The sequence below is a fragment of the Arvicanthis niloticus genome, chromosome 4 (genome assembly GCF_011762505.2).
Source record: "Arvicanthis niloticus isolate mArvNil1 chromosome 4, mArvNil1.pat.X, whole genome shotgun sequence".
Taxonomy (NCBI): Eukaryota; Metazoa; Chordata; class Mammalia; order Rodentia; family Muridae; genus Arvicanthis; species Arvicanthis niloticus.
The window spans coordinates 66863712-66890228 of NC_047661.1; the positions used below are offsets into that span (position 1 = coordinate 66863712).

The window sequence follows — 26517 nt, forward strand, 5'->3', positions numbered from 1 at the left end:
GCTAAAGAAAGCAATGGCAGGAATTGCCTATCTCTGATGGGGGTAAGGGGAGAAAGGGTGTCACACAAATACCAAAGTTCGTGATGATAGTGAGCCTTTTCCAGTACACAGAGGATAATTGGTGCATACTCAGGTCCTCCATTTTATTACAAACCTCTCCCAGTTTATGACTTCCTATGACTTTTAAAAAAGTGACTCATGTTCATTTATTGGGGCACTGAAATTTTAAACATGGGAAAATATCTATATGAATAGCTGGACCCTATATAAATCAGAATATGCAACAACAGCAGACACGGAACATAACCTGTGAATACTCCCTTCCATCTCTGAGTCAGACACAGAGAGACTGCAATAGAAGCTTGTGAGAAAAAAGGTATATTTGATCAGACATCCTTACCAAAGACGGTGATGTGTGGTGTGAAGTTCAGTGGGACTCAGGCTCAGCGAGATTCATCAATGCCCAAATCATCCACTGAAAAACCCCGAGATACATGAATATTAATATTTTAATACATAAGGTATCAATCAAAGTTATAAAAAGAAAGCCTGCATCTCCTGATGCACAAGTCATGAAATTGAGTGAAACATACAAAGGGGCATCTTTCTTCTATGGGGACGTCACGGAGGAAGAAATGAACGCTGGATAATGCTCCTTTGTACTTCTATTTCTGTAAACTCGTGCCGAAGGTTAACCTTTGACCCCCAACTTCCTCAAACCTCAGAGAAGCTGAGAGCAGTCATCTGTGACACCTCTGTGAGTAGTCTGGTTTTGCTTTTTTTTTTATTTTTGGTGAGAGGCACCCTCAAGTTACCATCCCCAGCCTGGTCCTCATGCTACCTTGGCTCCTGCTGTTGACTTGTGGTGAGTTGTCAGCTTGGAGTGGGGTCTGGGATCGGGGATCTTAAAAAGGATAGAGAATTCTATAACTAAGTTTCTGCCTGGCGATGCTTGGGGATTTGGAGGGGATGCTCTTGTCATCTCTGTCTCTCTGTCTCTTTCTATCTCTCTCTCTGTATCTCTGTGTCTCTCTGTCTCTTTCTGTGTCTCTGTGTCTCTGTCTCTATGTCTCTGTCTCTGTCTCTGTCTCTCTCTCTCTCTCTCTCTCTCTCTCTTTCTCTCTCTCTCTCCCTCACACACACACAGTGTAGGCATCAATTTGGTCCCTCAGTTCCTTTTTTGTCTATCAAAACCACTTCCTTTTATTCACATGGTAGAACATTGGTGTTTATCACCAGCCCTCCTCATTCCACCATAGCTACACTCTGGTTTCTCTGGTGTCATGCATCAGAATGACAGAATTATTCTTCCATCCTTAATCGTTACACTTGGAATGCTTACTCGTCAGATGACACACTTTAACTGTGTCCAAACAGTGGTATTTTAAACAAAGGCTCACCTGGCATATTATCATCACTTGACACGGGAAACCAAATCACAGATGTTCTTCGTGTACAGCCCTGTTTTCCCACTCGTTCTTGAAGCCATTGTTTCAGGTCTTCTCATTTCTCTTCAAACTTAATCCTTTTTGGCCCCATTTTATAACTTTAATTAATACTTTATTTTAGAAGTAAAAAATGGCAAAAAGAAAATTCTCCCTTTTTCTATGCCCATGTCAACCAACTACTTGCCTGCCTTCTTCTTGCTCTGTAAATACACCTCGTCTCAAAGATAGGAGTCTCCATTTGCTCATTCAAGACCCTCCTCCTCCACTCGAATGTGTCTGTGTCTCGGTTCCAGCTGGTTCCTGTCCGTACACAGGCGTGCTTGGAGAGTTTCCCCGCTCATTCCCGCACCGTCTCTCTTTCTCCCTTCACTCTGCCCTTGTTCCATTCACTCTGCGCTGGGTTCACGATGCGCTTGACAACTTTACTCTGTCTCACTTCCCCGATTTTTCTTTTTAAAAAAACTTCAGTTTTAATTACTCTGAGACCTGCCTTTCTTAAGCTCTTGAGACTTCCCTGCCCCCAGATGTCAATCAAAGCCAGAAACATTTCTATCATTTCAAAGATTCTTTCAAGCGCCCAATCTTGTCCTGTGAGTTCCTCTCTCATTCTAAACCCGGCAAGTGTTCAATTGTTTCCTTGTTTGGTGAACTCACTTTAATAGACCTTTAGTCCCCACTGCTCCTTTGCAATCGCTCTCTCCATCTCTCACCACTTCACATCGCCTCACCCAGAAGTCATTTCTGTTTCCTACTTCGTAGCCTCTGGGGGCAGACAGGGTGTTTTTAACTTGGTTTCCAGAATGCCATGTTCCTCCGCTTTCTTTCTGTTTCCTATCTGCTGCTCTTCTGCCCCTTTGTTGAGTTGAATCCCTAACATGTTGGCAGCTTGGAGTGGATACCTAGGCTTCACCTGTAGTTTCTCCTCCATCCTTACACACCTTTGTCATTTAGTGTGACACGTTAAGTCCAAACTTGAGTTTATCTCACCAGCTTTGACTTATTCCTTAAAAACTTAACAGCCAGTCGATGCCAGTGGCTACTAGGTGGCTACCAAGAATCCTAAACAGCTTTGTTGATCTCTGTCATTTCACCACTACAACAAACGTACCTGATTCTTCCCACAAACTATCTCTAGAAATGTTGTTACCATTTTTCTGGTTGCTCTGGCCAAAAATGTAGAAATACTCTCTGTCTCTGTCTCTGTCTCTCTCAATCTCTCTCTCTGTCTCTATCTCTTTCTTTTTCTTTCATGCTCTCTCCTCTCTCTTCCCCTCCTTTCCTCTCTCCCCATCCCTCCCCCTCCCTTCATCTCTATCCCTCTTCTGCTTCTCTCTCCTTTCTGTCCAGCCCCTCCCTCCCCCTCCCTCTCCCTCCCCTCCCTTCCCTCCCCCCACCTCCTTCCCCCTCTCCCTCCTTCTCTCTCCCTTCCTCTCCCTGTTTCTCTATCCCTAACCCTCTCTTCTGCTTCTTTCTCCTCTCTGTCATCCCCCTTCCTCCCCCTCCCTCCCCTCCCTCCCCCTCCCTTCCCCTTCCTCTCCTTCCCTCCACGTTAATGCCCACTCTCTTCATGGTTGCTGTTCTATGCCAGGGGTGCTCTGAGTGTCCAGACAGTCTGAAGCTTCAATACAACTTATTTCTCTGCTTTATTTTTCATCCGAGCTCTATTCTCTCAAACAATGTTCTATTTTTATCAAAAAGTTTTCAATTAAAATATAATTATATCACCTCCCCCTTCCTTGTCCTCCCTCTAGCTCCGCTCATATCCCCACTCCCTCTCACATTAGTAACTTTTTTTGATTACTATTATTCCACATATGTACATAAATATATAATCGCAACCTGTGGGGTCAATTTTTGTGTATACAATTTCATGGCTGATGAACAACCTATTAAGGAACTCATCCCTGGGAAAGGGTACCCTCCACACACTCACCAGTCACTATTTGCCTATAATTCTTTGTCTAGGGATGGGCCACGTGAGATTTCTTCTTGTACACTAGTATGTGTGTTGATATTATCATTGTTTGAGTCTTCTTTAAGAAGCCATATTGTTGAGGTGCCATGGGTTCCTGTTACTTCTTGGATACACAACTTCACAGCAAACCTTTTGGTCCTCTGCCCTTGCAGTCTTCTTGCCTTCTTTCTTGTAATGTTCTCTAAGCCTTAGGTGCAGAGTTTTCACCCACTATAGTGTACATTCTGTGACAGTCAAATATTGCAAAGTATTTATGAAAAACATATAAATATGATTTGTCTGCTAGCTTTCTCTGATCCCTTCCTATTACCTGAGGAAGTAATTATTCAAATAAGCATTTAACCAAGTAGGCATTTCAAGCTAAGCATAATAAAAGCAATTAATAATTAGGAGAAAATCTTGATTGGATCTTAAAGAAATCTGAGGTGCTAGTCTCAACACTCTATGGACACACACTTGTCTCTACAAATGCAATAAGGCAGGTTCTGTCACTATCCTAATCTCATTGAAAAAATCACTGAAATAGAGGAAGGACATGCTTCCCAGGGCCTCATGACTTGTCAGAGGATGGATGAATATCAGTATCTCTCCTATCTAGTGACAAAGCCTGCATTTTCCCGAAAATTTCTCATATTTGATCAATAAAATGGCCAAATTCTTGGGTTAGGAGAGAGTATTTGAAGAAGTTTAATTCTACTCTGGACCCAAGCCTCCTCTGATAGGAAGTTGGCAGCCAGTGGGGCTCCAGGCCTTGAGAACGAGACCTTTATTCCTCTTATGTGACTGTTGTTATATCTGGTAGCAAGTCCAGAGATGACACTTAAGGTTTTTGAGAGGAGGAAGGACTAGGAAGAAGGGCAGAGAAACACATTGTCAGGCAGTTAAGAACAGGTCTTCCTATATCCAGAACCATCCAGGTTTGAACAGCTGCCGATATAATGACACTGTCTGTTGTTTCAGTTTGGAAGTTTTATGGTTATCTGGTTACCTTCTAATATATTTAGGGGCTTTCAGAGTTTTGTTTGTTTATTGGAGCCTCTATGTTATATATTGCCTATTATATTCCTTATCTATTTTGCTATTGAGATTGTTGTTTTCCTTGTTAATCAAGAAATATTCTTTTTGAATAGTCACTTTGGTTTTTTGGTTTGTTTTTGTTGTTTTGATTTGGTTTGGTTTTTTTGTATTTTTGGTATTTTATTTGTTTGTTTGATTGGTTTGGTTTTTCAAGAAGGGTTTCTCTGGAGTGAGTCCTAGAACTCACTCTGTAGACCAGGCTGGCCTCAAACTCAGAGATCCACCTGCTTCTGTATCCCAAACACTAGGATAAAAGCCATGTGCCACCACCGCCCAGCTGAATAGTATCCTTTTCAGACTTTAATAACAAGAACACATAGGTTCTCCCACTCTGATGGCTCTTAATATTGTCTACTACAATATCCTTCCTTAATCGAAACTATTACTGTTAATTTAATGTAACTAGATTCATCAATATTTACCTCCACAGTGTTCTTTCGAAATTGTGTTTACTAATCCTCCCTCATCCCTAGGTGCTGTACAGTTTTCTGTTAACAATATAGTTTTCTCTTTACAAGTAGATGGAATGCTGTATAAGGTAGTAACTCAACTTATTTTTCTTTAGTTGATAAACAACATCTCCCAACATCTTCTGAATAAACCACCTTTCTCCTTGGGGAGGGGGGTAGGGGTGAGGGAAGAACAGTGCTCTTCATCACGGAGACAAAGGTCAGTAAAATTACTTTATCAGCATAAAAATGACCATGTGTCTTTTCTGGGTGATATAGAATGTGGGAAAAAGAAATAAGAAAGGAATTCAGGGAAGGGAAGATGCAGCAGAAGGGGGAAGAAGGAGGAGTGGGGGAGGCACAAGGGAAGAAACGGGTACTTTTGGGAAAACACTCTAGAGAAGTTTAACTGTATGTCTGTGGCACTCACTGCTCTGGTCTAACCTGTACTGGTTTCTTTTCCAGCTCTACCCTGTGAGCCTGCTGGTAAGTTATGCCCCCCTCTTCCTCGCAGTCTAGGGGTAGCTTGTCACCTAGATCAGCACACGAGGCAAGTGGATGGCTGAGCAGCCATGCCTGTCCCATCCCAGAAACAAACTTCAGAGACTCTTCTGGGCCCAGGCTGTGGACTGTGTCTGTCCAGCCTGGGTGAGCTGTTCTGGAGCCACCTCAGCACTGGGAGGGAAATATGGTCACACAAAGATGGAAGCGATAGAAGAGAGCATCAGAGATTTATGTTAGAAGGAGTCTGTTCTCCTTCGGAAGCTCTAGGTCTGGCTGTGCTCTTCAACTGGGAAACGCACTGCCAATGGCTGAGTAGAAAGCAGAGCCACAGAGCACAGCAGTGTAGTCAGTCTCCAGCCACATGCAAAACCAACAGGACTGCTGCTGCCTCCTGCTATTCTTAGCTCTACTCTGTAATTGTAGCTGTTCTCTCTCTCTCTCTCTCTCTCTCTCTCTCTCTCTCTTTCTCCTATTCCTCCTCTCCCTCTCTCTCTTGCTCTCACTCTCTTTCTCTCTGCTATATGCAAATTTAATTGATTTTCTTGCCACAAGGAATTTTTCACTGTGAAGCATATGTAAATCTACCATGCATGAACTGATCTCTTACTCACAAACTATTAACCACAAGGTTAAAAAGATTAGGGGTTGGAGAGATGGCTCAGTTTGTAAGAGCTCTCCCAGAGGTCCTAAGTTCAAGTCCCATCAACCACATGGTGGCTCACAACCATATGTAATGGGATCTGATGCCTTCTTCTTGTGTCTGAAGACAGCTACAGTGTGCTCATATACATAAAATAAATAAATAGTTTTTAAAAACTCATTTAAAAAATGATTCTGCACCCAGCAACACAGGAGCAGAGATTCCCATGATCAGAGGGAACAGAAGGATCTGATCTTCTGGGTCCATCATTGATCTCCAAATTTAAGTTATGTCTGTGCGAATGCTATGTGTGCCTTTTATTTTGTTTCTCCTTTACCTCTAAGGCCAGGCACTCAATCATAGCCTAAACAGAACTACAAACCCACAATCCAGGACAGAGAAAGAGCTGCTTTACATGTTTTTATGGAAATCCTTGATGCTTGAGAATTCTCTGAAACAAGCCATGGACTACAAGGCAGAACTCCAGACTCCCATAGTGAGGCATGTGTCTGCCTTCTGGCTCCTTGTTATGCTAACCTAGTGAGAAGAGAGTGTTGCCAGTGCCTACCCCCTTCCTTTGTCTGCTCAGTTTCAAATACTGGGAAGTTATCAGTCCTCTGGGGATCACAGATGTCTGCTGAAAGAAAATGAAGAGTAGTCCACACTCAAGTAGATACTAATTGTAAGTGTAACCAGTGTCTAAAAAGATTCTACAAAAAGTATTCTTGTAGGAAGGGTCTGAGGCTATGCACGTTGAACTAGGACTTCCCAGGGACCCAGAGGACTCGGTATTTTCATCTGGTATATAGAATGATTTTCCTAACAGGGAAACTACTAAAGTCTCCCAAACTGAGAGGTTCTCAGGGTTAAGCAAATGCCCAAAGAGACTGTAGCATTCATGGGCTGATGGGACTGTGTAGACACTGAGGAAAGCACCTTAACTGAAAGAGCTCTTCAGAGGTATAGAAGTTCTGAGTCAAAGGACCTGGACTGCATGGGTGATGGGTTCAGGGCATTTCCAGACAAGTGTGCTCCTGTTTCTCCATCCAGAACTGCGATAGGAGGCTCAGGGAAGAGGCGACAGAGAACCGAGCCCCTCTATATCACTTCCATACCACCTGACTCCCCCAGGTCCCCTGTTGTACCTTTGAAAGTGATGCCGGTGGTATGTCTGAGATGTTAGGGAAAGGGGAACCTTTGTCCTGATCAATATGGTTTATAAAAAAAAAAAAGTGGGCTGAGTTTTAGCTCAGCAGTAGAGCACATACCCAGCATATAAGGCTCCATTGCTTTGATTCCTGGTATTGACAAAATAAAGGAGGAGAAAGAAGAGGAGGAAGAGGAGAAAGAGGAGGAGGGAGAAGGGGAGGAGGAGGAGAAAGAAGAGGAGGAAAGGATGGAAGGAGAGAGGGAGGGAGAAGGAGAAAGGAGAGAGACAGAGACAGTTTACAAAAACATCAAGCTCCACCATACCTTGTGACAGTCTTTAATATACCTACAGTGGCATAACTTTAAAAATTATGCCAGAAATTTTAAAAATTAAGATAATGAGATCTAAGCCACAGATGAAGATTGCCTTCTGGAAGCTGATCCCAACACATAGGGTTAGGATGTATGAGAAGGAACAGGGCAAGTTCACAGCAAAGGGAAACTCGTGCTTATCAGGGAGGTTGTGGGAGATGCTATAGGTCCTACAGGCCGAAAACACAAACGATGTCTAATGATGAATACTGCCTGGAGTTTGTGTTTATGTCCTATCTCTAGATCCGAGTCTTAGCCTTCTGCTGAGTAGAAGTTATGTCATCGTAGGGTGGGAGATGATATCACATACTCTACAGTCGTGGTATAATGCTTTTCTTACCCTGAGACTATCAACCAAACCTAAGATGATTTCAATTCAACAGAACACCAGCCCCTACTTACGCTATAAGAATCACTGACTTTGCCAGCAGCCTTGGCTCTCAGAACCACCACACCCACTCCTCTCTGAAACACTTGCTACTCAGAGTCCTCCTCATTGTCTGGTGTTTCCACAGGAACCCAAGTCTCTGATGTGAGCTTGAAGACACGGCCCCCGGGAGGATGGGTGATGGAGGGAAAGAAGCTGGTCCTCATCTGCTCAGTTGATAGTGCCATTGGAAATATAACTTACCTCTGGTACAGAGGGGCCCTGGGTTTAAAACTGGAAACAAAGACACAGCTTTCACGATCAGCAGAGTTTGAGATCAGTGAAGTGAAGCAAAGTGATGCTGATCAATATTACTGTGCGGCTGACAACGGCAAGGGCCCCTTTCCCAGTGAGCTGGTGAAGGTCAGTGTCAGAGGTAAGTAACACAAACACCACAACTCAGACAACAAGTCTCACCTAAGCTCCACACTCCCCTGAGCTGCCTTTAGGACCCTCAGTGGGGTTGAACCTCCAGAGGACAGGCAGAAAACATGGGTCTGTCACACTATCAAGTGTCCACTCTAATTGTCCACTGTTGATTAGTTCCAGTATCTCGCCCTGTCCTTACGTTTGGGGACTCTGGAACCCAGGCTGTGCTGGGGGACCTGGTGGAGCTTCACTGTAAGGCCCTGAGAGGCTCACCCCCAATCTTCTACCAGTTTTATCATGAGAACATCATTCTGGGGAATGGTTCGGACCCCTCTGGAGGAGGAGCATCCTTTAACTTCTCCCTGACTGCAGAACATTATGGAAACTTCTCCTGTGATGCCAACAATGGCCAGGGTGCCCAACGAAGTGAGATGGTAGCTCTCAACTTAACAGGTATCTCTCAGGCTTGGGACTCTCAAGGTCAGTGTCTCTTCCTCAGCATCCGAGGAGAGCTTTGGGGTTTCCAGGGGGGGGGGGGTGTACCAGGGGCGGGGTTTCTGTACATGATGATGTCTGGGGTGATGTACATGAGAGGTGTGGAGAATGGAGCCTAGATGTCTGTCCTTTTTCGTAAGTGTAAGAAGCAGACGTTCTCTAGATAAATAAGGATATCACACACACACACACACCACACCACACATGAGGAGCAACCCTTGAGCGTAATCTACACCTGAGATGTCTGTTCTCCAAACCCAATCCCTTCCTTACAGTAGCTTGTGCACAGGTCTCTCCTTAGTGCCCACTGAGAACGGACTCGGTCATCTCTCTTCAAGACTCCCTGTGTGGCTGCTTGGCTGTCTTGGCCCTATCGCCATAGCCCTAATATTTTGCTACTGGCTCAAGAGAAAAATAGGTTAGTAACTGACTGTATCCATATTTTGCTACTATAACCTTTTTCCCCTGACACAGGCTGTAGCACACAGCCTGTGGAGTGAAGTGCACACCCTAGCTACCTCGCCTCTGGGTCTTCTCACAAACTTTCACAGCCCGTGAACGCACCAATTTTAGGAAAGTTATTCATGTCTTCATTTTTCACCAGCTGATATCTTTTTCCTCCGTGATTTAACTTTTACATAAAATGTAACTGTTTTTTAAAATCCATTCAGAAACTAGGGGAGAGGAACACTTGGCCGCCCACCCCAGCCCAGCCCCCGTCCTGATGCCAGTGCAGCAGTCTTACAGTGCAGCAGTCTTACCCAGGGCGCTCTCATAGGCTTTTCCTTCTCCTTGAAATACAATTCACATTCCTACAGGCTCTGGCCATTCCTGGATCTTTCCCACTTTTTGGGTGAAATATTATTTTTCCCCTCCTGGAGGTGTCACTTGGTAATATAGCCAATGATTGTTCTCCATTTTCAATTTTAATTTATCCATAATTTAATATGGAGTTATGTTTAACCTATTCTCCCTTGAGCAAGCTGAAGATGTGTCAGTAGGGGGCTATGTGCAGCTATCATTGGAACATCTGTGGACACCTTGCCTCATCCCTTCTGTAACTTTCTGGTGCTTACGGGCTTTGGGAAGTTGACTTAACTCCTCTGGACCTGAATTACTTTAATTGTGACATGAAGACCCCATAGGTGCCCCCTGGGGACATAATGCCATCCAAACTGAGCACCATCAAGACAGGAGGGCAGTGAAAGACCCCCACTGATACAGTACTCTCACTTTTCTGCCTTGCAGGAAGACAGTCAGAAGATCCACTCAGGTAAGGGCTCTGCTTTCTCCTATGTGCTGATGATGCCAAAAATCTACCTTTTAAAAATTATTTGAGCATATACTATATCAATTCCTTTCCTCCCTCCAAATATTTCCATATTCCCTTCCCTGTTCTTTTTCAAATTCTTGGTCTCCTTTTTCTATTGCTGTTGCATGTGTGCACACACACACACACACACACACACACACACACACACACACATTTCTAAACCTAAATACCACCTACTCAGTTTATATATTACCTGTGTGCTTGTTTCCAGGGCTGACCATTTGGTATTGGATAACCTACTGGTGTCTCTTCCTGAGGAATATGTCTCCCTCACTCTCTCAGTACTCCTTAGTTGCCTGGAGCTCCTTGTGCACAGACTTTCCCCTGCCCTCTTTAATATGTCTATTTGTGTCATCATTATTTAGAAAGTCATGTTGGTGAGACTTTTAGGTGGTAGCTTCCGACATGACTGGGAAACACAGTCTCACAGCAAACTTCAGATCTTTTAGCTTTCACAGTCTTTCCTCCCCCTCTTCCGCAATGTACCCTGAGCCTTTGGTGTGGAGGCATTTTGTAGATGTATGCACTGGGAATAGACTTCACAACTGTGCATTTTAATTGATTGTGACTTCTGTAGTGGTCTCTGTTGCAGAAAAGCTTCCTTGAGGAGGGGTGAGAACTACACTTATCTGTGGGTGTAAGAACAAATATTTGAGATGTAGTTAGAAATCATGCTGGTTTAGTAAACTGGTGGTTGTGCAGTCTCCTCTGAGACTGATGACATCACTAGCCCTGAGTACAAGGAGCCACTACTGCACCCTTGGGGGTCATGCCACACTGGTGGTGGCTGTGATTCATAGGTGTCATAGCTGAACAGGTCTTTGGTTGCTTCCCTTCTCAGGAGCTTGCATAGTACCTTCCGGTACCTTGAAAACTTACTTTTAAAACCTTGATGTCCTCTCTCGTGAGCTACTCTCCTGTTTTTACCACAACTAAAACTCACGCCTGAGTTTCCCCCATTGGCCACTTTGAGCATTATTTTGCCATTTCTCATTTACTAATCACTTTAAACCATTCTGCCATGCTCTCTATGGCTTTCTTGCTTTCGATGCCTCTGCGGTTTTCTTCCTTGGATTTCTTTTGGTCTAGTCATTGGTTTGTTCATGCAGACAGCCTGCTTACAGCAGAGCTTTGAGTCAGTGGAAAGACCCTGAGATTCTAGAAGGATTGTAGGACAGGTAAGCTGTATGTGCTGTGTGTCTCTGAAATGTAGGACATCAGTAATAAACACCCTGCAAACATTGTTGGGGCTTAGAGGAGGAAAAAATTTCTAAAATACTTTCAGTCTCCAAATTTAGTTTGAGAATCTTAACAGCAACAATAAGCACTTGTTCCATATCCCGGTGGTGTAGCATGTGTGTGACCATTTTCTTTTGCTCCTTCCTCAAGTTGCTTTCTCTAGTCAACTATCCATTTTTAACTGAGATGACTCGGTATTTCTTTACTTAGTACCCTGCACTGTTCTAAGGGACGAGGAGTTAGACTCCCTGATAGAAGACAGATAAGGAGAGGGATCATGACTAGGTAACGAAGAAGGTGAACTTCCAAGATGCCAGCTTCTTCACTACCCTCCTGGCCTGAGGCAAAAGCCTGGAAGCTTAAAACAAAGGCCTTGTGGGATTTTTTTTTCTCCTTTCAGTAGTGCCCTGATGATAGACTGGCTCAGCAAGTTCAAGATCTTCCTTTTTGGAAAAAATATTTATTTGTATGTGTATAGATGCTTTGCCTGTTTTGACTATGTATCATGTGTGTGCATTGCCCATGGAGGAGGGTATGGGATCCCCTAGGACTGGAGTTACATATGGTTGTGAGCTAAGCTACCACATAGGTGCTAGGAATTGAACCCAGGTTATTTTGACAAATAGTCAGTGCTCTTAACTGCTGAACCGTCTCTCCAGCTTCCAAGTTCAAGATCTTACCAGAACACATTTACACGGCAGTTGTGGGCCAATCAGCCAATTTTTTTTTCACTTGATCAGCCCTAAATTAGAGGAGGAAGATTCTTCAATGACTTAGAAACAACAATAAAAACAAACAAACAAACAAACAAACAAAAACAGCCCTCAAAAAGAAGTTGGACTTCAGCTTTTCAAGACCGGCCATCCCCTTGCTTTGCTGGGGGTTTTTCTCTGGGTGCCTGCTGTATGTGTGTGTTTCCTCACCCCTAGTAAAACGCTTTTCTTCCACTGCTGGTACTGTCTCACCGTCTTCGGCCATCTGCTGTAGTCACAATTTCTCCGCTGTTACCTGTTGCACGCAGTATTCTTCCTGCCTTTAAATTCTTTTACTGGCAGAGAAAATGAATATGACCCAGATCCCTACATGGTAACAGCTAGATGCGCAGGTGATATCAGAGAATAAGTTAGCAAAACAGCCTGTTCCTAGGGGACATGTGCGGCACCACAGAGCCCCAGTCCACCCATGAGTGAGGGTTCTGCTTACACCGCAGAGCTGTGCCTTCCAGCTGACCCTTTGCTTCACACTTTAAAATCTCAAACGATCACACGTGGGACATCTGGGACGCTGTGTGTTTTGTGTTTGCAGGAGCCCTCCTCAGCCTGTGCTTCAAGAATCCACCTACCACAACTCTCCCAATCCAAGGCAGCCAGAGCCCGTGTATGAGAACGGTGAGGTTTCCCAATGATCCGAGCCAACACCGCACAAGCTGGAGGGGGAGGATCTACAGGGTGTTGCCTGCTTGCTGAAGTTCATTCTGCTGCGACCTCATAGGAAGTGGATGGGGAGTCAGTGGAAGAACAGGAGGAAAGGACTGTGCCAATATGTCTCCTTTCTTGTTTCAGTGAACGTTGTAAGGGGCGATGAAGTTTACTCTCTGGTGTACCACACCCAGCAGGAGCTGGAACCAGCAGCTGGTAAGACGTGGAATAGGATGAATTTTTCTCTGACTCTTGTCTGTCCTAGAACCAAGAGGACAATCGGTAGCTCTGCTCTACAGCATTTGTCCTTAGGGCTGACTGTAGTTACTTGAAAACTGACCTTTGTTCTGGAAGCTGTGTCAAGTAGAGCCCGGTGTTGTTGTTAGGATAGCCGAGTGCATGGTTCACATGGCCTGTTTTTAATGGTAACTCAAAGATGGTGCTGGCCCTCTTAGCAGCCCCACACTCTCCTTCCAGTGCTTCACCATAGCTGCAGCTCTTGTCCCACCCTTCACATGGCAGGACTTGAGAAGGAGAGAGGTATTGAAGTGTCTCCAGTGGCAAAAGGGCCGACTTGCCCACCGACCCCAGGCTGCCCATTCTTCTGTGGACGCTAAGACAGTTGTTGATGTGGTAGAAAGGAGGATAGGAAACACTGCTGGAGAGCAAGCTGTAGAAAACAGGCAGGAGAAGAAACAACCTTAATTAACGGAGGACTGTAAAAGGCTAAACATGGGTGGACTCTCACCACTTACTTGTCCCTCCACAGCTCAGCACGTGAGGACACACTGGGCAAGTGAGGTAAGCAGTTGTCACTGTCCTCCTGGCTCTCTCTGTTTCCTCTGGAGATCATCCTAATAACCCTCACAGTATAGCTGCTTAGGAAAGGAAACATGTCAATATCCTTTATCTGTCAGCACTGTAGAGATAGAAAACATTTAGTTTTAACAACAAAGACTCACTGAATGAGGGGATTTTAGATGACTATGGGTACATTTCCCAGAGCAATGTGTAGTCCAATCGTGATTTATACTAATTTTTAACGTTCTATTTATTTGAAAATCTTTATCCTAAAATACTGTTGAACTGTACAGACATCAGCTAGTGCTGTATGGTTAGCAATAAGAAAGGAACTAAATTAATACTGAATAGAACTGTAATGACTTTTGTTATGAAAAAGTCCTAATTCATAACTACCTGGATAATTCAAGATATCCATGGAGAGATATCAACAGTTAAGAGCCTTACTGCTCTTATAGAAGACCAGAATTCAGTTCTCAGCACCTACATTGGGCTGCTCACAACCAGCCATATCTCCAGCTTCAGGGGATCCAATGGCTTCTTCTCCTCCCCATGGGCACCAGCACTCATGTGCACATACTCACATATAAATACACATATATGCACAATTTTAAAACATTTTAAAGGACACCCATGATGCTACAAAGGTACTGGGTATTCTGGCTTTGCTCGATCACATATCACTCAGTGCTTTGCAATTGGTCTCGGACCAGAACTCAAGTTCTCAGTGGACTCTGGGAGCACACTCAGTTTAATTCACTCTGACATCTTTGAACAATGACTGCCCATAGAATTGCTCAGCAGGAGCACCTATGGAATCTTCTAGAGTCACAGGCACTTTTGACAATGTTGTCAGAGGCCACAGGCTTCCAAAAGGCTCCTTTTAAGGTGTTGTGTGTGCACAAGACAAAATGCAGTCAGCCTGACTAAAAGAGTCCTAGCGGAAGACTTGTCCTTCTGTCTTCTCTTCTTTGGTCCTTCCAGGTCTCTTCTGGAATCTATTCTAAGCCAAGGATAAACATTGCGTACATGGACTATGAAGATGCTATGTAGAATTATGCGAACAGCAACTGTGGGGTGCTACAAGAAAGCCCAAGGCCTGATGTGGCCTCTGAGGACATGGGGGAACGGGATAGCTTGCCAGCACACCTTCCCCACACGCTGTGCTGCCCTTCATTAGACGGGTCTTTCACCTACCCCGTGTGAAGTTGGAGTAAGTCCTGCAGAAACCACCCAGGAAAACCAACTTAGACGGAGAAGCCAGAAGCATTTGCTGGTGGCATCTGGTTGTTGCCCATTCATGTTGGGGCATGATGAATTGTACTAGAACTTTTAATTACAAGAGGAAAATGGTGTGGTGAAAGTAACTGAGGTCTTGCAGCAGAGGGACAGTGAGACTCAGAGAGCACAAAGCCATGATCAGTGACTTTGCAGGTCTGCTGTGGAGAGAGCTGCGCTTCCTCTGTGTGATATCCTAAAATACCCAACAGTGGACTTTTGAGTCACTGTCATCGATTTGGAATTAAAACACAGTTGCACTAAATTTAATTGGTTACACTTAATTTCAGCGGCGTGTTCTGTGTATAGGCGTCTAAATCCTCTCTGGTTTATAATAGAAAGATTCACCAAGCTCTAAGTTTTGAACTTGATGCAACATTTAGACTAAGCTTTCGGGTTCCTTCTGGTCTGGGCCAGAGCACTGAGCAGATCTTGGGTGGCAGCTCTGCCCCCAACATCCAAGAACCCAGAGGAAGCAGGGATCCCAGGCACTCGAACTCAGGCAGTGTCCTAGGTAAGCAGACAGCAGGGCCCGCCCTAAACAGGGAGTAACTGGGAACCAATAGGACCCAGGAAGTTACTCCTGGCCGGGAACACTGGTTCCTTCCAGTCTGGGCCAGAGCACTAAGCAGATCTTGTGTGGCAGCTCTGTCCCCAACCTCCAAGAACCCAGAGGAAGCAGGGATCCCAGGCGCTCTAACTTGGACAGTGTCTTAGAAACTAGTTCTCAGATCTGAGGCCTAGATCAGACCTCTGCCAGGTCTGCTGTTGTGTGGACCCCGGATTCCACCTGAGACATACTGGAAGGTCCACTCAATCCAGAGCCACAGAGGAACAAATGAACTCAGAGCTTCAGACAACATATCCTGAGATATTCTAGAGGAGACACTGCACCCAGAACAGCAGACACCTAGCTGGACTACTACCTTGGAGGCACCATATCCTGAGGCATCCTAGAGGTACCACTGTAATCAGTGCAGCTGGAAAAGATCACAGAGACATCTGGACCCCTAGGAGATCAGACACAAGCTAGATAACTAGAAAGACAGGCTTCAGTCAGAGACAGCAAGTACAGGCAGCACTAGAGTTAACCAGATGGCAAAAGGCAAGAGCAAGAACATAAGCAACAGAAACCAAAGTTACATGGCATCATCAGAACCCAGCTCCCCCATCAGAGCAAGCCCTGAACACCCCATCACACCAGAAAAGCAGGAATCAGAATTAAAATCACTTCTCATGATGATGATAGAGGGCTTTAAGAAAGACATAAATAACACTCTCAAAGAACTTAAGGAGAGCACTGGTAGACAGATAGAAACCCTTAAAGAGGAAACACAAAAATCCCTTAAGGAATTGCAAGAAAATGCAACCAAACGGGAAAAGGAATTAAACAGAACCATGCAGGATCTAGACTAAGCTTTCTGAATATCTGGAGACAGTGTTTCCTCTGGAATTGTCAAACTTTTGAAAACATGCTCATTTTGCTTGAAGAACATTTTCAATGAAAGTCAATCACAATCTCACATTTATATATTAAAACAATTTAGAGATAAAAGTTAAAAGTAAAGTCTTTGCTATCAGATACCACAAATGGCAGCCACTGTAAAAACTTAGGCTGTATTTCTCTAGGTGGTTTCCACAGCTCATATATCTGAATGCTTAGTCTCCAGAGAGTGGAAGTCTTTGATAGGAATAGAAGGATTAGATATGGCCAGGCCCAGTTCTCTATCTTTCAGCCTGTGAATCAGGATGTAGCTCTCAGCTTCTGCTTTGATGCCATGCACCTACCAGGATGATAACAGACTACATCTCTGAAACTGTAAGCAAGCCCCCATTTAAATGTTCTGTTTTATAAGGGGTTGCTTTGGTCATGTTGTCTCTTTACAGCTAGAACAGCAATAAAGACACTATAGGGTTAATTTTGGGTTCTACCAAGGGCAAACAACAATACTGTATCTCCTGGGTAGGAGAGAAAGGAATCTCTTGTGGGCTTAGATGGATGCTGGAGAGAGAGAGAGAGAGAGAGAGAGAGAGAGAGAGAGAGAGAGAGAGAGAGAGAGAGAGAGAGAGATCTTTATAGAGAATTGAAGGATCTGTAGGGACAGTGTCCCTGAAGGAGACCTGCTCAGGAGAGCAGACAGTTTCTTATAAAAGAGTATGACCCCACCCAAAGCAAAGTAATCCCTCTGTAAATTTCTGCACATAATGGCTTATAAAAGCCGTGATGGCTAGCCTCCCACAGTAGGGAACTTTCCTTATATGCCCTGGCTCTAGCAGGATATGACTCATGGTGTGACTATTTGGCTTAGGAGGTCCAACATGTGAGGCTAGAGGGGGTTGGGCCCCAGTGACCCTCAAAGAGTAAATTAAGATTACTGCTTAGCACAGATGTTGCTTCCACTGAGAAGCTTGGAAGCCTTCTTACTGTAAGAGGGTGTTGATGAGGGAACATGATAGGTCAATCATCTCAGAAAGGTCTCAAGGATTTGGTCCCTATCTCCCTGCCAGGCTTTAAGCCAGTATCTATTCAGGGAACAAAAGAAGCAAGGGGATTTAAGAGGGTATAAACAAGCAAAACAGGTTATTATTCATAACCATATATCTCTAAAGAAAACTGTCCAGCCTGATGAAGAAGCATGGGCTCTCCCATTCATCTTCCCAAGAAAAGGGCCTGACAGAGAAGCACCCAGATACATATAAAAGCAAGCATATCAGAACGATAGCAGGAAAAAAATGACTACATATTTTCAATAGTATCTTTAAAGTGAGGCTTATTTGGAATGATATATTTCAAGTTCTGATAGGACACAGTTGCCAACCCAGACTATTTTACTCAGCAAAATTATCTATCATAATTGGGGGAGAAGAAACTAACTTTTTAACCATGAAAAGAGCAGGCTAAGATAATTGAAGATCACTAAACTAGCTCCATAGAGTAAGAGTAATTCTTGAAACTAAAGAGAAAAAGAATACATCCAAGAGAGGAGAAAAAGGAATGGAATATGTTGGAGCAATAGTTAAGTGAACGAGGATTGGGAAAACAAACACCAGACACTACAAACTCAGTGAAACAATAGGAAGGAACAGGTTTCTCAATAATAACTGTGAATATGAGTAATCTCTGTTCTCAAGATAAAAGACATAGACTACTACACATTATGCCTAGAAACAGGATCCATTCAATTGTTACCATCTAAAAGAGATACCACCTTAGGGTAAAAGGATGGAAAAAATTATTTCAGGGCAATGGAACAAGCAGGATCTACAATACTACAATTAGATAGATTCCAAACCAAAGCTGGTCAGACAAGATTAAAAACAAGAACAAGACACTTTATATTGACTAAAGGAACAACCCATCAATGAGACATTAAAATTCTTTTGGTTTTATGTTTGTTTAGTTGGTTGGTTGGGTGTTTTTGTTGTTGTTGTTGTTTTGTTTGTTTGTTTGGTTGGTTTGAGACAGTGTTTCTCTGTATAGCCATGGTTGTTCTGGAACTCTCTTTGCAAACCAGGCTAGCCTCAAACTCACAGAGTTCTGCCTGCCTCCGCCTCCACCTCCACCTCGAGTGCTGTGATTAAAGCACCACACCCAGCAGAGACATTGACATTTTAAACACACACTGCCACAGCACATGGAAGCCTTGCCATCCCTCTAAGCCTGACCCTGAGGAGAAGGCTTTGCCATTTTTCCACGAGGCTGGATCATTGATATAGCCATTGCATATCAACAACAAACATTCATTCAGGATTCCACACACTTGGGGCTTCTTATGGTCCTCTCAATGCACACCAACTTTAGGAACATCCAGTTTCATCGAATTACTATTTATAAACTTCTAGATTAATCCCAACACAGTGGTAGTGGATGATTTCAATATACTCTCACCACTAGACCGATCATTCCAACAGGAATAGAGAAAAACATCCTACTCAATGGCACCCTGGGTTGAATGGAACCCAGACGCCAACATAGGGAGCATTCCGTCAAGACACTGAAGAATGCACATTTTTCTCAGTATTCCATGAAGCTTTCTATAAAACAGATCATATAGTAGAATGCAAAGTAAGTCTCAGAAACTTATAACATTTGAAATAGCTTCTTCTCTTCTATCTGGCCACCATGGAATAAAACTAGAAATCAATAATAAGAGAAACTACAGAAATCACAAAACTTCATGGAGATTAAACAACCAACTGTTAGAGGAAAAACAGGTCACTGAAGAAATCAAGAAGGAAAATTTAAAACTCCAAGAGTGTGATAAACATTCATTGAATGATATACCAAAACTTACGGAATGCAATGAAAGCAGTTCTAAGGGAGAAGTTAGGGACTCGGAAAATTGAGAGTAAGCCAGACTCCCAAAGTAGTGTATGAAAAGAAACACTTAAGGTGAGAAAGGAAATTAATGAAACTGAATTACAGATGAAATGAGGAAGATTATCACAATTCCAAGGAAATTAAAAAAATCATAAGAATATATCTTGGAAACTTATAAATCTCATAACTTGAAAATTTGAAAATAAATGAACATATTTCTAAACACTTAAGGCCTACGAAAGTTAAGCTAAGATGACACGTAGCATTTTATAGAAACCTACCTCAATTTATGAGACAGAAGCAGTAATAACACCACACCAACCAAAATCTGTCCAAGTCCAGATGGCATACTGAGGGCTGTACCAAAACTTTAAAGACTAAACAGCAATCTTTCTCAAATTATTCCATAAAACACAAAAGAAAAAAATGTTTCTAAACTCCACTTACAAAGCCCATATTACTCTGATAACAAAACCAGATAAACACACACACACACACTACACACCAATCTGCCTATGAACAATGGCATTTTAAAAAATTACAGTAAAACATTTTTTTAAATTTAAGAACACATAAGCAGTGAAATTCACCATGATTAAATTGGTTTCATTCCAAGAACTCAGGTGATTTAACATTCACAAAGCAATAAATGTAATAAATCACACAAATTAGCTAAAGGACAGAAATCTCTTTCCAATGTTCCTTTATGATAGAAACTCTGAGTAGATTAGGTATGCAAGAAACTTACCTCAGCGTAGTAAGTGTATAGGAAGAGTCTGTTCCCAACACCAGGAAAGATGGAGAAACACTCAAAGAATTGTCACTAAGATCAGGAACAAGATAAGGATGGCCACTTTCCACTCTATTCAACACAGTACTCAGTCTTAGCTAGAGCAATAAGACGAATGAGGAAAATAAAATATAAACAGGAAAGAAGTTAAAATATACTTATTTGAAGGTAATATAATTCTATACATACAGAATAGAGCCTAAAGCATCAGAAAACTCTTAGAAAATCAGTGGCCTTCCTACACTAACGACAAACATTGAGGAAGAAGGCAGTGAAGCAGTACCATTCACAACAACTTCGAAACTGCCTTGCAGCAAATCTAACTGAGGAAGCAAAAGACCTCTATAAGGACAGCTTTAACACACTGAAGAAAAAGATGAGCAAAACACTCAGATATAGGAAAGCTCTTCCATGCTCATGAACTGGAAAAATTAAGATTATGAAAATGACCATTCTTCAAAAGTAACATACAGACTCAATACAATCCCAATCAAAATTCTAATTTCATTCCTAACAAAACTAGAAAAAACAAATTTAAAATTAATAAAGATGCTCAAAAGATCCAGGATGTGTCTGTGCACGTGTGCATGTGTGTGCTCGTGCATGCTTCTTTGTGCATGTGCGTGTGTGGATGTGTGTGCGTTCAATAATGATACCTATAGTGATGCAGTGATCACCTTAAACAATTTCAAGTTATAGCACAGGGTCATCTCAACAAAACCAGTGTGGTGCTGGCACAAAACCAGACATGTGTATTAATGAAATAGAGTGAACCCAGTTATAAACCCGCACAGCTATAGCCATCCAATTCTCGACAAAGGTGTCAAAAATACACGGCAAAGAAAACATAACCTCTTTGAGAAATAGTGCTGGAAAAAAGGGATATCTACAGGTAGGAAAACAAAATCTGTTCCCGTATCTCGATAACTCTAAATGGATCAAAGACCTTGATGTAAGAGCAGAAACACTGAAACTTGATGTGGAAGGAAGATAAAGGTGTAGGCGTGGCTTTCTCATAACTCCAGTTATGAGAAGCAAGAACAAAATTTGACAAGTGGGGTTGGGGGACTCATGAAACTTAAAAGGTTCTCTGCAGTGACTCGGACAACTAACAATACATGTCCTGAGAAAGAAGCCACTATAGAGTATACACTACTTGTGTTCATCAACCGTTCCTCCATTCACTCAGTGTCACTCCACTGAAGAAAGCGGATTCTTCCCTCTTCCAGCAGCCAGTATTTGTGAATAACTACTTGGCTATTCGTGCTCATGTGCCATACTCCCTGCCAGGACTTTGTCTGGCTTGAGAGTGTACACTTCTTATGCATACTATCACAGTCTCTGTGAGTTCATGGCATCTGCTCTGAGGTATCTTGGAAATGCAGTTTCCTTAAATGACCACCTCTGGCTCTTATAGTCTTCCTTCTTCTCTTCTTCACAGATCCATATGAAGTCTTATGGGAGGGGGCAGAGAAGATCCATTTAGGGCTGAAGTGCTCCAAAGGTTCTCACTTCCTTAGTTATAGGTGTCTAGGTTAATCGTCATTTCCAGCAAGAAGCTTCTCTGATAAGGATTCACCAATGCACTAACGAAGGGTATAGCAATGTGCCATTTGGGGTCATTTTATAGCTGTATTTATTTAGCAGAATGATAGTATCAGGTTCTTGGCCTCATTAACAGTATCAGGTCTGGCTTCCATCCCAAGGAGTGGACCTTAAACCCAATCAAAAAGTGCTTGGTTACTCCCCTAATATTTGAGTCTCATAATAATAGTCATTTTATAGTATTAATATATGCTACTATTATCCCGAAGACTGGATATCCCTTTAAAAAAAAAATTCTGAACATAAACTAAGACCCTAATCAGAATAACCTAAACCTCTAGTTCCTTATTCTTGATAAATCTCAGATCTGAAGTGTTCAGGGTGTGGCTGGAGCTGAAGCTGTCTGAGCAATCAGTCTCCACACACCACCAAAGACATAGACTCACCCTCGAAGGAAATGCAGCTAAATTCTCTGTCTAGTGGCTGCAGGGCCCAGTTGGTATCAGTTGACTCGAACCCTTTTCAAGTCAATTGTGGAACACTTTACAGCACAAGGTTAGTGTTGGTGATGGGCGTTCATTGACATGGAGGCCAGTGAAAACCACTGACTCTGTGACTTTCTTCTTCACCGAATTTATTCAAAGCTTCTTTGATTTCACTTCTTCTTTAAAGGAAGTGCTTTCCATATCTGGTGACAGGGCTCTCACTTGATAGTGAACAGATAGTGAACAGCATTGTAGCCTTCTACTCGGGTTTGCTTTGGCCCTCACTGGCTAGTCTCTTAGGGAGCATTTTCACTATGACCATGCATTAGTTCCAGTTAGGAAATCTATCCCATCACTGAAATGAAATTGGGGTGCATGTTTCTAAAATCTGTGCCCGAAGAGGCTAGTGAGAGTCAATTCTTCCCAAGGTGTTCCTCCACAATTACCTGATGCTTGTGCCCTTTGGACATCCATAGATTCATTAGGCACAGTTCCTATAGGACACAGACAGGACCTGTTTGGCCATCTGAAGTAACTCTAGTCTTCAATGTCTCTCAATAATTCCTTAGATATTTTTCAGGTGTCATCCCTCTGATTTGCTCCCTGGACATGAATACAGGGTGGGATCTGGGTGGCTGGTGCAAGCAGACATCTGAAACATCAATAGTTTGGGACTAGATCCTATTTGATACTTTGTGGCACACAACAAATTTTATTGCCCCCAAATATTATCCCAATCACCAGTTCCTACACAAGTGAAGAGAATTTGTGTGGAGGATGCTATGTGCTTCAACTGTTTCAACCATGATTGCCTGGAAATAGTGGCTCCAGGTTCTCCTGGGCCTTTGTTGAGTGTCTCCACACCCTCGGAGATGATTCCAGCCATTCCTGAGCAATGGCTCAGGGGTGAGCTTCACTCTGTTTCTCCACATTTATCATGACCTCCATGGACATTTAGCGACCTTTATAATATTCCTGTGTCTTACTAATTTCTATCAATGAGTGTGATTCTGCTTGTGTAGAGACAGCTACCATCTTTTGAGCAAAATCATCACAACTTTATATCATCCTCTAAAATCACAAACCATATCTCTTAAGACTGCAAGCCCTTGGTGTAAACTCAGAAGTTAAGTTTAAAAAGTTTTAAAAGCCCAAGAACATCTGCTCATTCTAGAAAATGTCACGGTGTGTGACTAAAACCCAAGGCTGAGAGCCAGAGGGTCTGGTCATATCAATAGCCTTTCCTTGTAAACATCCATATATTCACATGTGTATTCGCTCATTTATTTGTATTTATTGTGCATGTGAACCTATGTGACAAGGTTTGTTTCTCTAAGAATTTGCTAATTCTAGACTCCTTCCAGTTCCCAGGAAGTATAGCCTGAAGATCGCAGCTTGCATCAAGAGGTAAGAGCTAAGCTGAGCCTGCTTCATTTTCTTTCTCTCTCCAGTTTTAAAAATCAGAAAAGTCACTTTGCTCATCTCAGTATGAAATGAGTTCAAGCAGAAGTGAAAGAGGGCAGGAAAGACAGACAGGGAACAAAGACACATCTGTACTCTTCATTGTGTAAAGAGATTTGCTCAGCGTGCACTGTTAACAGTCTCTTTAGTCTGAGTTAACCCTGCCTCAAGCCCCCACCCCAGAGTCCAGATGGGACTTGAAGAATGTAAGCTTCAACATCTTTGATAGGCATCCAAACTCAGCTACGCAGAGAGACAATAACAGGGAGGCTGTGAGAGAAGGGCACCAACATCACGGCTCTCAGGTGCATGGCGCTTGAGAGGGGCGAGACTGAGCTGGGAAAGGTTGACTGCCTTTACTTCCCTTCTGCAGGCCACAGATGAAATCCATTTTTCATGTATTTCACAGATGAAGTATTTTAGGGCGTTAGTCCTCACCTTCTTATATCACCAGCTCTCTGAGCAAAACACAACCTAAAGGTTTGGTTCCTTCTCTGCCCATGGAAGCATATGATGATGGGCAGTATACAGTCTGGTGTTTCAGCTGCAGAAGAAAATCCAGTCTGGAGCACTAGTGACCATTTAACACGTGTCCTTCACTAGTTCGTTTATGCAAATTAAAACTAATGGTTTGGTAAGGATTATCAGATTTAACAAACAAAAAATTCATCACTTCTGTTTGCATTTGAATTTCAGTAACTGATGGTCTTTTTTTTTAACTTGAGTATATTCCCAATATTACATGGCATGTTGTTGCAATATAAATTATTTGTTATATAAAATTAAAACCTGACTAAACACTCACCATTCTATTTAGAAGCCTAATTTTCAATGTCAGACCCTCTGCTTGGTAATTTTCAATGCCAGACCCTCTGCAATGTAAACAAGACACAGGCTGTTTTTAACCAGAGCAGGAATAGAAGATAGAAGATGCGATGATTTGGCCACAGGTGGACAATAAGGTTCAGAACATTGTTTTCTAAGCATCTCTTTCCAACTGTGCAAACCAACTGCCAGCAATTGTCAGCATGTTCACTGTTGACCATGGAGTGAGCTTGCATTGATTTATATTTGGAAATAGTCTGGCTTTGTCATGCTGCTTGTCAAAGCTATATTCATCTGCACCTTCCTTGTGTTGATGGCCATGCTAGCTACAGAGAAGTCAACCATGAACCATTCTGTTCTATAAAGGTATCCTTGAACAGCCACTACTTTCTGTTCAGCATTCAGATTGCTGAGGAGTATCTATTTTCATGTGTCAATCTTCATTCAATCAAGGGTGATGCCACTCTCAAATGGGCAGAGTTGACTTTTGGGAAGGTAAAATCCCCTTACTCTTTTTTAATGACTAAAAGATGCTTTGAGATGCGTGCAAATATGTGGTATTAAGTTTTCATAGAGAAAGGGGTCAGATTTTTTTTAAAAAAAAAATTGTCTGAGAAGAATGACCATATGGAGCAGCAGACAGTGTCACCATATAGAAGAACTGGGAAGGGAGTAGCAAAGTTCAGAACCCTGATAAAACTCATAACTGAGAATGACAGGAGTTCAAACTAGCTCCCAACCAGATTCCTGTCCTGGAGCATGTGACCACAACAACCCACCAAGAGAACAATGATAGTGGGTCATGTAGTATATAGAACTTAGAGTTCCCCATGCTAAAGAGGTATCTAATTCGCCCAGAATGTTTAGTCAATGAGCTTCCCTTCCTGGGCATCCCTTTCTGCAAAAGGTATTTAATTTCTGGTTCACCCTAAGTAAGTTTTATGCATCTTCATCTGCCATGAATAAAGCAGTTTTGGACAAACAAGGACTGTCTCCTTCATCAAAGAGGATCATGTATGTATGAGGAGAGGGGCTTTATCATACAAAGCCACACCCAAGTTTCCTGCAGAAGGCTCCTTCACACTTCTGGCACTCACACTGAGCTAAGTTGGATCCCCCACTCCCATCCAGGCCCTCAGGACCTGTTCCCAACTCCTCAAAGTCCCCAGCAAGTGTACACAGAAGGATGGGAGTCCCATTCTCAACTCCTTGTGGTTTTCAGCAGCTTCTGGGTGGCCAGGAGTTTGAGACGCACAGCCTCCATTGGATCCTATCTTAGACTTAGTGTTGCTTCCCCTGAGTGGCCTGTTGGCATCCCAGAAGCACAAGCCTGGCGCCCCAGGGCAAGGAAAAAACACAGCCTAATACCCAAGGGTTTCACTCCCCTGGTTGGCACATTGGCATCATTCCAACACCCCAGTGGCGAGACCCACATGACCACTTTAAAAAAAAAAAAAAAAGATTGAGGAGCACTGGTCCAGAGTTTCCCAAGACCCATTAACAGTCCTCAACAAAATATAAAATGTATAAGACAAATACAAGCACCTACATACTACTTGGGAGAAATGAAAATGGCAAGAATATAAACAAATAGTTACAAGTTGTGGCAAACATGCAGAGGAAAGCTCATAGGGACTGGTCCTGAATTACGACTAAACGCAAGTGTAATTTCAGACAGGTTCCTGAAACAAGATGTCTTCATTGCTCTCCAGCCCTTGTTTCTATAGACTTTAAGTTGGTTTTTGTACAAGATGAGAAAGGTCTTCTTGTGCTTCTCAACAGCTCCAAATGAGTTTTTTTTTTTTTTTTTTAGATATTTTATTTACACTTCAGATGCCATCCCCTTTCCCCATTCCCCCCCCTTAGAAAACCCCTATCCCATGCCCCCTTTTCCTTTTTGCATTTATACATTTTTTTAAAATAATGTTAATCATAAGAGTTATAAGTTTGGAATTGTTCAATCAGAGGTATAACCCACTGACCAACCTAGATATAACAACTATCTTTGACTGGTGGAGATACATGAATATCTGCCTCCCTGTCTCCCCCCTCTTTCTCTCTTTCATCACCTAGCTTCTCCTCTCCTCCTTCTCCTCTTCTTACTCCTTTTCTTCCT

At 42.8% G+C, this 26517-nt stretch overlaps 1 protein-coding gene across 2 annotated transcripts; it reads left to right on the forward strand.

Annotated features, from left to right (window-relative positions):
• The first annotated feature begins 337 nt into the window (after positions 1-337).
• Positions 338-15239, forward strand: LOC117707595 (Fc receptor-like protein 1). 2 transcript variants are annotated; one of them, XM_076932624.1, is made up of 10 exons: positions 338-865; positions 5415-5435; positions 8130-8417; positions 8585-8863; positions 9195-9323; positions 10154-10178; positions 12783-12865; positions 13040-13111; positions 13665-13696; positions 14681-15239. In XM_076932624.1, the coding sequence occupies exons 1-10, from the start codon at positions 835-837 to the stop codon at positions 14747-14749; spliced, it is 1029 nt and encodes a 342-aa protein (XP_076788739.1). In that variant the 5' UTR covers positions 338-834; the 3' UTR covers positions 14750-15239. The 2 variants fall into 2 exon arrangements, with proteins under 2 accessions (XP_076788739.1, XP_076788740.1); XM_076932625.1 differs by lacking the exon at positions 13665-13696.
• The last annotated feature ends 11278 nt before the right edge of the window (positions 15240-26517 follow it).